The sequence below is a fragment of the Necator americanus genome, chromosome III (assembly GCF_031761385.1).
Source record: "Necator americanus strain Aroian chromosome III, whole genome shotgun sequence".
Classification (NCBI taxonomy): domain Eukaryota; kingdom Metazoa; phylum Nematoda; class Chromadorea; order Rhabditida; family Ancylostomatidae; genus Necator; species Necator americanus.
In genome coordinates, this window is record NC_087373.1 from 7,094,215 (window position 1) to 7,105,986 (window position 11,772).

Sequence of the window (11,772 nt, forward strand, 5' to 3'; positions counted from 1 at the left end):
GCGGAACTCTCCGGTAATTGAAGTTTGCCAGACCGTCATTTCATTTTTATTTCACCACGCTCTACAACACTGGCTAACACTCAAACACCCTGCATTTACGAGTTACAGCGCAACACAACCACCACCAAATTCAACGAGACATTCTATCCAATACGCCTCGAGATCGGGTCGGTCGAGTTGGAGTAGTTTTTCTACGAGTTTTGTTGCACTCTGGAGAAGGAACCGTAGCTCACCAAGGATCACCACTAGCGAAATTACAGCCATCGTCGACTACAGTTTCTATCGACGACAGTACGTAGGCTGGGAAAGCTAGGCAAGGTCACAAAATTTGGGATGGAGTCGTGGCAGGGAACATATATGTGAACCTAGTAGCTCACACTGTTGTGTTAACTCAAAGTCTTTCACTAAAATCAAACTACGTCCAACAAAATTCTAAGCACCGGCTCTCGTATACATATTAAAAGATGTAGTAGAAGTTAGTAAGTTGATACCCACACTCAGTAGCCGAACATCCTGGATTGTAGTCAAATGGTACATCTCCCAAGCTGGTACACTGAAAATCAGAACTGAAGTGGAAACGATTGTGGATTCCTGAGAATAGGTACACAACGCAAAGGCGGCATCCTAGCAGAGTTTTCGATTTCTCCATCAATGACACCCCCTTATCCTAGCAAAATGATGATGCTAATCTTTTGATACTTTCCATGTAACCAAGTAACACTTTCAAGGTAAACCTATGAGAAATTTCCAAGTATGAAAAAATCAATGTGGTGAAAACTTGAGATTTAGAAACGATTCTTGACTTGAGAAGGAGTGGAACACATCGTACCCGTCATTTACAGGGAGTTTTTCAGTTCGTTTGAAGAAATGGTCATCAGCTCTCGCCTGATGACCTCAAATTCTTACCAGCGATAAATTTTAAAGTTGAGATATATAGAAAAAATGCCTCAGGATTTAGTATATTTATGAGATAAATTTCATAACAGTAACATAAGGCGTACAAATTACTATAGCAGTGCTATTACATCCCTTCTTCGGGAAGTCTTTGGAACATAATGTCCGAGGGATGAAGAGCAGTTGGGAGGTGGGGAAGGAGGCAGTCAACCGCGACCTTACTGAACTGTACTCGCACTGTAATAGGGTGTCTACTCTACAGTTCAGTCAGGTACCAGTTGAGTTCCCCTCCACTCCCAAGCTACACTTTACCCATGTGTACAAGAAATCAACAGATACCTCCAATGGTCTTAACTCTCCCTCGTCAAAAATTCCAGCAAATCTCGGCTTCATTCGTAGATTATCTGCAATGTATTGCTGACTGGACGATAGGCGAATCTCTCTAGAACAACTGACGGGTCCAAACATTCCAAAGATATCTTGCCTCTAAATTTCACGCAACAACTGGAATAATTCCCGGTTACTGGAAGAAAGATCTCATTCGTACCTTATGCCTGAGATATTTTTTCACTTGGCGAATTTCATCTCGAATTTTTTGGTCGACCTGGACAACTGTTCTTTTCTCATCGACCATCGCAGTTAGGTGGTCGGCCATTTGTTGTAGCAGTTTCCTCTTCAGCTATAATTGGACTCATTTGCGGCCATATTTTGCTGTGATCATCTTCGGCAGCACTTTGATCTGGGGAACATACCGTAATTGCTTCCTTCGCTCTTCCTCCTCCAAGCGAGCTCTTGTGAAAAACATCATAATTTGAAACGTACATTTCGGCTATATAGTCTAACTCTTTTCTGGCGAATCGCGCCGCCGACCCCGCTGTATTCTGGAAGTTTAAATTTAGTGTAGCTGACAGGAGAAAGAGGTAAAGTTGCAGACCTCTCTCGGTTCATGGTCTGTGCTCTCGCGACGACCAGAAATACTATTGTTGCATGCTTCTCCAGATTCAGAGCTTTGATCTTCGTCTTTCACGGAACGCATCTCACTTGGTGCTCGGCTTCCGTTAATTATACGGTCGAAAGCCATTCCTGCAAGGATTGCCTAGAAATCCAGAAATATCGTCAATTACAACACAGCAACTTCATCAGCTCATTGAATCGAATTAGATGCATTTTATAAGAAACCAGAAGAAGTGAATTGAAACGGAGCGCTCTCTTATAAGATCTTTGCCAAAGACGTTGACGTCCATTGGTTAAGGCAGAAATGGAGGATTTTCAGCTGTATAGACCACGTTGAAGCTGTGTGAAGGTTCATGGACATTTGCTTGATATTTCTTTGCCTTCGTCTTAATCCACATCACAATGAAGGGGCAATGGGAGCGTAGAAATAGGTATTATAACGTCAGCGTTGCTAGGTTAATAGGAGGATTTTCAGCTCGTCACATTTGAAGACATTAAGGACGCTGAATCCGCGGAAGAAGATAGAGATGAGGTTGTAGATTGCAGGATTCGGGGTGGTTCCGCTCATCTCTCCTTAAAGGCATTACCTCACGAATCTGGGATGGTATGGATTTCCAATAGCTAATCACTAAAAGGGGTCGAAGATTGCAGAAACGGATGGGATAACGCTCATTTTTTCCTAATTGCCGTAAAAAACGGCCCGGAAGATGCGGCGCGTGCATTGGCCCACTACAATACAAGTTCCATAGGAAATCCATACTACCCCAGATTCGTGGGGTGATGCCTTTAATCTTCGTAAACGTGGAAACCACCTTAGTTCCTCTTCGTAGGAACCACTTTAGTTCCTACGAAGTACGTCAGAACTCTCCACTATGTACATGGTTCCCTCAGCAACCTAAATATTGGCTTCATTCGAATAGGCTGGTGAGGGGACCTCATTTATCTTCGACCCACCAAGGTGGTGCGTTGCAACTGAAATCTTCGAAAAAAGACGGGGTCTTCCACGATTAGGAAGAGATGAGTGGAACCACCGCGGATCCCGCAATCTACAATCCTATCTCTAGCTTTTCCCGCGAATTCCCTCACTGCAGATCCGTGGTACATTGACTTTAATCAAGTGTTTCCATCGACACTACGTACGTTACATTATCTTTTTCACTATCTCTATTGGAAAAAAGATATGATAAACCGATCCTAGACTCTTTTCCTTAGGAAGGAGAAGTTACTCCTGTCGATGGAATGTTCCTCACAAATATTCGTCTTGAACAATACTTCGTCCTCTTATTGAATTACACCAGCGAAGCAGAAGTAATTCTCATTGAAACTAATAAACCAGAAGTGAGAGTAGGACTTCAAAAAGAACAAAGCAAGCACTAGTCACGTAAGGAGGAAATAGTTTAGGAAGAGAAGGATAAGAAAAGAATACCATGGGCTACTTAAGCATCCTTTTCAGAGGTACCTTCTCCATAGTTGAATTAAGGCCTTCATACTTGTCTGTTTGACTCTACAATCCTTTCAAGGCAGTATACCACGAAATTAACGATGTTGGAATCTCTCCACCAAAAAAATAAGGTTAGGGGAGCGTATCATTATTATAAGCGCGACCAAGCTTAATTCCCCTTAACTGTCCTGAAAATACAGCACGGAAAACAGCCTGATCGATCGAATTTTCCTTCGAGGCGCCTGATAACGTGTCACGTATGCGAGCGCAGGCATACCTGGAGCGTCGGAGAGCGTGCGAACAGACAATGGGCTGCTGACGTTGCCTTTCTCACCCCCTCATATACGCATACACGACACGTTTTCAGGAGCTTCGTAGGAAAATTTGATCTGCAAGGCCGTTTTCGAAGACCATTGTTAAGAATTGAGCGTTACCACGCCCATATTGGTGGTACATGTTGATAATGTTGTTACGAATAAACTAAACAATAAACACTAAAAAGATGCGCTCCCTCGTCTAATCATCGCACTCAATAGCATGCCGCGCTTCGCAAATCCAACCCAAATATTTTGTTTTAAAAATATTTGTTTTCGACTTTTTTCTAATTACAGTATTAGGGAAAATTTTTTTATGTTCCTCAGTAGTAAATTGAGTTTGAGACATAATTTCCTGGTATGACAGCAATAATGAGGAGAAAAAAAATCATTGGGAAACCAAAAATTAGAGGCACTAGACTTTCCAACGCAGCTACTCCTTACACCTATAGAATTTACAAATTGGAAAAGTATAAGGTGGTCTCCATTACTTGTAGGTGTAAAGAGACCGGTGTTGTAAAGAGTTGCTTCGTTTGATGAAATGAGGTTTGTGGTGCACCTGAGCTTTCCTACTACTCATAGATTTGTAGATGGGTGCGCCCCGTTTCTGCTGTTACATTTGCAAACTACTCAAATCGTACCTACTAGTGTGAAGAGCTCACAATAAATATCTAAAATCAATCAATATCTGAATTTTTCTAAGCGTTAGTCTCAAAAAACAACGTTGACTCCTTTCTAATCAACGAAATACACATCGCAAGCAAGCAACTGTAGGAAGAAACGATGATGGATCGGCTAGAGTGGATCCCAATAAACATCCTAGACGGACGGAGTCGCTACGAGATGTGGTTCAGAGCTAATGTGCTCGCCGCACGGATATGCCAGCTGAGAACTCAGCTCGATATGACTTAGGGATTTGGATCTGGTCAACATCTAATTCTGCGAAATCAGCTAACTTCTCGGATAACGATTCCAGCAGGAAAGAAATGAATGAAAACTATGCTGGACGTCGTATAACCATAAATGAATACGGACTATCCAAATAGGTGAGTAAAGAAAATAGGAAAAATAAATTTAAAAAAAATTAAATAAATCAAGTAAAGGGAAGTACAAATAAAGAAAAAAGGAAATAAAATAGGTAAATAAAGCAGAGAACAAATAACAAAAAGCTTCAAAATTTGGAGGAATCAGTAATAATAAGAAAAGTCTAAGCGATACTTGAGAAAAAAATTAAAATAAAAAAAATAAATAATTATAAAAAGGTAATTCTAGACGTTCTAGACTTGACGAATTCTAGGCAAAATAAAGCGAAAACAAGGATTTTTTTTTTTCATTGAAAGGTTGGAGGTAGCGCTCAATTACACAAAAACCCACCGCTATACTAGAGGTACGCCATAAAAGTTTGTAAACATTCCAAAAAAAACCTGTGTCAGCTCAACCTGCTACTTCAATTCTTAGCCATCTACGCTTCACTTGCTTTAACATGTAACATCGTGAAATGAAAAAGGAGAACAAAAAAATTATGATTTTTCCAATTGTGCTGTGCCTTCAAGGAACATACCAGCAGAGACTTGAAAGTCCAAAAAAGAAAGGAATCTGCACAGAAAAGTCATGAATGCCTTTTTCGCGAGTTCAAACTTCAATCTACTCTTCGCTTAATGCATCCTGTGAAAAAGTTCTTTTTTTTCTCTTTCCCAGTGTCTAGACTAGTTTTTACCGTTCTTCTAGTGCTCATGTTGTAATGTTTTTCTTCACGTTTTCCACATTTCAAGAGCGCTTCTCCTTCGGGACTTTTTTCCCCGATAAGAGAATAGTCGTTTGGGATCGGAGATTCGGATGGATGGAGGAGGTGCGGCAGCCTGTCGGGCCTTTTTTCCCATAGTGCGAAAGTACTTAACGCTCGGCACCGGTTTGGACAGCCGTGTTGTCATTATGGGAAGAGCCAGTCGAATGTTCGCCATGATCCAAGATGGTTCCCTTGGTAACCAAGCATAAAACCCTTTTGAAAATTAAAGATAAAAAGAATTGATCCATTCTTTCATTCATGGACGACAAACTCCGATTCCTCAATCTCAGTTGTCTTTCTAAATTAGGAGTCCCGAAATAATAAATTCTGCAAAAATTGGTCCCTAAAACACTTGCACAGCAGCAGCAATGGAGCTGTGCACTTTAATGGGCCCAGCACTGCAAATAATGGCTCCGGTTTCGCGCTGGTCTCTGCATGCACGGACAACTATGGATGAGTAATCAAAGAAATCAGCGGGATTCTTTTAGTCTCCCTACTTTAAGGAAAGGAGGAGTCAGTGAAAAAGTCCACTGATCCATTCTTTCTTTGAATTGTTTCCCAGTGCAAAAAGGGAAAATTCGAAAAAGAAAGAAAAGAATCACACGAATTGAAATAGGAAGGAATCGTAAAAAAAAACGACAGAACAAAGCTGATTTCCCAACAATCCTACACTGGAGCCACAATGTAACGTTTACGCAAAGCGATTTGACTTTTGGTGTAATTGCGTAAGCAATTGCGTTCGCGCTGGGACCCAGTTCGGATAGGGTTGCGACCCTGAGAGAGCGGCACAACCCTTTTCGACGGCAATCACTCACTTAAAAAGGCGGCTTTAAGTCATCTAATGTACTATTAGATATTTATTCTTTATATCATATTATAATGTGTTTATTATATATATTTTTATATTCTTTACTTTATATTATTTCATATTTTTATATTTATATTTGTTTATTTTTATATTATTTTACATTTATATATGTTTATTACATTATTACTTTATTGATTATATATTATTAGTAATAATTAATTTAATATAATAAATAAATAATATATTATTTATTTATTATATTTATTTATACATTTATATATATTTATATATTTGGCACCTACAACTGAAGAAGTATGGTAACATAGACGAGCGAACATGGAGAAGTAAAAACTCCATGAATTCCACCCCCTGTCACGTTTGGTCATGTAAAAACTTGTTAAAAATCGGAAACAAAAACTTAACTCACGTTAATACCTGTTCTCTCATGTAATCCACGAACATTTGAGTTTTCCACTACTTAGAAGGAAAACAACAACAGAATTGTCGTTTTTCTTTGGACTAGTCTCCATTTTTCTTTTCTTTCTCTTTTTTTTTTGTCATTATTATCGGTATCTTTCTTAAAAACTTTGCTGTTATGGTTGCTAATCAATTTATTTTTCTATCACTTTTTCCATCCCATATACAGCCACCTACAGTAATGCGCAGAAAATTACAAAACGTCTGCCGCAATTCACGCATTGGGGCCGCCCCCAGGTGCGTTTCGCTCCATTCGAACGCGCATTGCGGCAGTTCTGGCAAATACGAGCACCGGGGCCGGCTTTCGGTACGAAAGTAATAAATAGTTGCGCAGTCTTCCTTTTACTCGCAAAAAAAAAATAGTAATCGGGCAAAATGAGTGAACCAGGTAATATTAGTACTGTTTCAATTTTTACTGTAATAGGGTCAAAACGACATGAAGCGCTGTGCAGTTGCGTAAGCGGCTGCGCTCAAAGCGAAGTTGCGGAGCGTAGTGTGTAGAATCTAGGAAACACCTTTAGTGACACCATTTCCCGCTGTAGTTTGCGACGGTCCCAGCTGGATTTCAATCACTTTGTTCACGGGGCCGCTCCGAGCTCAATCGATTGAGCAACTACACCGTACTTCATGTCGTTTTGACCCTACTATAAAAGGATAAAGTAACTGGCGCATCAATCCACTGGGAATGCGACAACGCTTTTTACTGCAGTTCGTAATCGCTGAAGTTTTTGGAATGCGTGTTGGCCTCTGTAATGACTTGAGGGGGCCATCAAATACGTGTATTTATCCTTCCAGACAAGTCTGGAAGGATAAATTCCAATTTATAGACCCCGGACCGATGAAAGGCTTGGTTAGCATTAGTGCGGTTCCGAACCGTCGACAGTGCGGCCACATCTGACCTCTAACCGACTGCGCCAAATCCGGCCCAACCCCACTATGAATTCATATAATTCATGGTTTATATTCGTAGTGGGGCGGAAATGGAGCAGTGGGTGAGATGTTCGGGTGTGACCGCACGGACGGTCAATGGTTCGAAACCGCATTAAAGGCATCACCCCACGAATCTGAGGTGGTGCAGATTTCAGGTGGAGTATTCGTATACGGGATGGGAGACTATGGAGAGGGAGGTGATTCCGTCCATTTCTTCCTAACTGCTGTAAAAAAAAACGGCCCGGAAGATGCGGCGGCGCACAAGGCTGGCGCGCTCCAGTCGAACTCCCTGTACAAAATAGTGCGCCAAAACGTCTGAAGCCGTATCTTCCGGGCCGTTTTTTACGGCAATTAGGAAAAAATGGACGGAATCACCCCCCTCTCCGTAGTCTCCCATCCCGTATACGAATACTCCACCTGAAATCCGTACCACCTCAGATTCGTGGGGTGATGCCTTTAAAGACAACCAAGCCTTTCATCAATCTGTGATCGGTAAATTGGTACCAGACTTGTCTGGGATGACAAAAACGCTGACTTGACACATCGGCTAGCCCCCGCAAGTCATTGTAAAGCTGGGGATTGATCAACGCTTTGCATTTTATCCCTTATTTTTAGGATTTAAAGAAATATTTCCCAGCGGAGCGAGATCCCCTCAGATCTTTAGATGCCGCGAAATTAGACGACTACACAAGTATTGATTATTTCTTCGGTCCCTGCAAACATCTGCGCTTATTTTTTGCCAGCTGCCGTGAAGCGTATTCGATTGGGGATAAAAACAGAGTGCAAGGGCAGGTCTCAACTGGAATGTTAGTTCTACCGGTCTTGTGATCATCACGTGGTTGCATTCGCCGATCGATAACTTGGCGTAGTAGACATGCATGACCGGATGCTAGATGGGCCCTGTCACAGTGTCACGCCCGATGACATTAGAATGGATCAGAAATATTGGGGGAGACTTCAAATGGTGATGTTTTAAAAATTTTCGAGAAATACCGAAGACACCACCATACGTAAACGAATAACTCCAGAACCAAAAATTCAGCTATTTAAGGGGTCGAGATAAGAAGTAGGGATGAGCAGAGTTCTTATTTTTTTATCCACAAAGTCCTAGCTAAACGACTAACAATCTGCTAGTCGCAACGGTCTTCGGAATCTGTCATATATACCGTTAAAGACAGTGGACTGTACAAATAAGGAATCTGACGAAATCTTGAAGAGAGGAAAAAATCGACGTCCACCTTCGGGGAATAACAATTCTCTTCTTACTCACCTCAGTTACTGGGATATATAAGAGTTCCATATCGTTCTGCACAGATTTCATATACTTACAAGCATAGAACTACTTGACGCGGCATATTTAATTGAGTGAAGGAGATAACGCGCGGGAAATTTTGTTTTTTTTCCGTAGCTACACCGCAAAGCTTTAGTTACATGTTTTCGCACCGATTAGCTGACGAAAAGAAAAAATTTCTTCATAACGATGAAGGAGATTAAGCGTGACCAATAACGACGAGCCTAGACGTAGCGAAATTGGCGTTGTTGGCATCTCTCCATGAATAATTAGGGACGAACAGGTCCAGTTCCTCTTGGTAATGCAGAGAAAGTTCCATGAAACCGCGTTGCATGGTCCTATCTTACCAACGATGCAACTTATTACGGGTAATAGAATGACGACATTTCGCAACAGGTCTACGATTGTACGGATGCAGCAGTTTCTTCTGATTATTCACCTCTTATTACTTGGATCGATCGCATGCACTGTACAAAGATGGATATGCCGGTCTTTTATTGCGTAATAGGTTGCGTCATAGGGAAATGAAGTAGCACCTGGCTACTATACACGCCTTTTTCGGGTACTAGAGAGAATTGAGTGCAATTACGGTCATACAAACGTTAATTGCATCTCTATCCTCATCTATTCGTGGAAAAATCCCAATATCGTCAATTTTGTGATATGCTTAGTCGTACAACTTGGGACGTAGACGATTTCAAGCAGAGACAAATTTAAAGGCAGTTTATCACGATTTTGACGTGATGTGGAACCCACAGTGAAAGGAAATTAGAGCTCGGATAGTAGATTGTGTGATGGAGCGTGGTTCCGCTCATCTTTCCCTAATCGACGTAAAAAAAAGGAACGACGACGTGGGAACCGCTGCTATGAGGTACGTAAGAAATACACGTTCTATGTGCACGTTCCGGTCTCCTCAACAGCCTATTATTGGTTTTTATTTGAATAGGCTGGTGAGAAGACCTCATTATCTATCATCACCTCACTAATCTTCGATCGATCGCAAGTGAATCGACCGTGGCCCGTTGCAACGGAAATCGTCGTAAAAAAAAACGGCGTCTTATACGCCGTTTTTTTTACGACGACTACGCAAAGATGAACCACGCTGGGTTCCACAATCAAGTATTATCCGAACTCTGCTTTCGCTGTGGGTTCCATTCATGCCATATTAAAATCCTGATAGTGCCTTTAAGCAGAATTTTCCAGATGTGAATAGTATCAGGAGGTAGATGGAGTGTTTCCGGAAAATGAGGAGAGGCGCTAACCCGTTCTCCGAAGCAGGTTTTGCAAATGATGAGGGAAAAGTGGAAGTGCGGCGATGATCCACTACATTCCAGTACAACGAGGTGGAAAAAACTCTACTTCCCTGTACATATATACAGTTTACTTCACATAAACATGCCCAATCGATAGGAAATAATGACTGTATGGAATCTATGCGAGGCTTTATAGATCCTCTGAAGGACTTCTTTTTTTTTTTTGAACGAGTCAAATAATCCCTTACGTAATCAAATAATCGAGCGGAAATAACTCGAAAGGCTTTGAAAGCAAATTATCTACGGTTCTTACCTGATTGTGGACTTAGTAAATACTGATAAGGAACTATATGCACTTAGTCACACTAAATGTGAGAATTCCAGCAAGTAATCAAAATGAGTAGAGCAATTTTCGTGGTAGGACCACGAAGTAGCAGGATTATACGCGAAGGGATTCTAATGAGTTGTGAAATAACCCAAGACAGAACTGTAAGACCGTATTTGATCCTTTAATGTACGTGATCCTTAGTATTTACGTAAAAGTAGATCATATCCCTAAAGATGTTAACATTGAGGTGAATAGAAGAACGGTGAGGATAGATAAGATGAAAATGAAGATGAACGCGTTCTCTTCGACCACTCGAGGAGGTATTCGCCGCTGTGGGGGGACGGATTGCCGCCGACTGTGTATCGATCGCTGGTGGGATGGGTGACTCCACATGTGGAGTTCCCGCGGGTGGATCGGTTAAATGTGCCGTTAAATGTGTTGAAATGTCTTACCTCACTTGAACACCTCGCTAACTCATCGAATTCTTATGAGAAATGACAACTAAGGATGAGGAAAGTATAAAGGAATTTTACACATGGATTACCTAGCCTAAGAAGTTGGAAATCAAAGTTTGAATAGGAATTGTGACAAAATTTTTGTAAGAAATCAAATTGAATCCGTTTAGATCCCAGCTACAACATCTAAACTATGTGGTACTGTAAACAACTAAACCTTACCCACCGCTGAACAAATTTGAACGGAACGAACGCGTTCAGTTCAATTTCCACCTTTTCAGCTAATAATTGAGGATATTTGCTTTAAAAAAGCTCAGAAAATAGCTGTTCACTACTTCTTCCTATCCTAGCTTGCATAATAGTTAGGATTTTTAAACAATGAAGAAATAACTGTAAATTTCAAACAAGTTACTAGATACTAGTGTTGCACACGCATCAAACCATATGTACTTCCCTCATTATGTAGTTCTGGATGGTATTATTCAAACTAGACTATCTTGAATCGATAGTTCAATAAATACTTCCACTTACTACCGTGATCTAGTACTTCCTTTCCATAAGCTCTTCCACTTTTGAAATTTATGCTTTCTGTAATATGATTCTCGTGTAAATAGCTTTGTACGCAGAAGTGCGTCTGTGCGCTTGATTCGAAATCCCGCATTTTATCGTTGTGTTGTTTTATGCGTTTTGTTGTTGTGGATTGAGTTTGCGCTAAATTAATTTCTTTCTGATCCCTTATACTAGAAACATATGATTTAAGGGGTAAATTAAGGGAAGGGAGTAGGTGCATTCAGTGGCGCTCTTATTTCTCGAAGTAAATGATCAAATCAAGCCCTAAGGC

At 41.0% G+C, this 11,772-nt stretch overlaps 1 protein-coding gene across 2 annotated transcripts; it reads right to left on the minus strand.

Moving 5' to 3' along the window:
- Window positions 1-309: 309 nt before the first annotated feature.
- RB195_008828 (uncharacterized protein) lies at window positions 310-11,592 on the minus strand (the record flags this gene model as incomplete). Of its 2 annotated transcripts, XM_064195527.1 has the most annotated exons (7): window positions 458-553; window positions 1,234-1,380; window positions 1,442-1,573; window positions 1,647-1,775; window positions 1,829-1,977; window positions 10,462-10,494; window positions 11,463-11,592. In XM_064195527.1, 7 exons carry the CDS (start codon window positions 11,590-11,592, stop codon window positions 458-460), a joined length of 816 nt encoding a protein of 271 aa, XP_064046672.1. The 2 variants fall into 2 exon arrangements, with proteins under 2 accessions (XP_064046671.1, XP_064046672.1); XM_064195526.1 differs by lacking the exons at window positions 10,462-10,494; window positions 11,463-11,592 and adding an exon at window positions 310-404 and having other exon boundaries at window positions 496-553; window positions 1,829-1,975.
- Window positions 11,593-11,772: the final 180 nt, after the last annotated feature.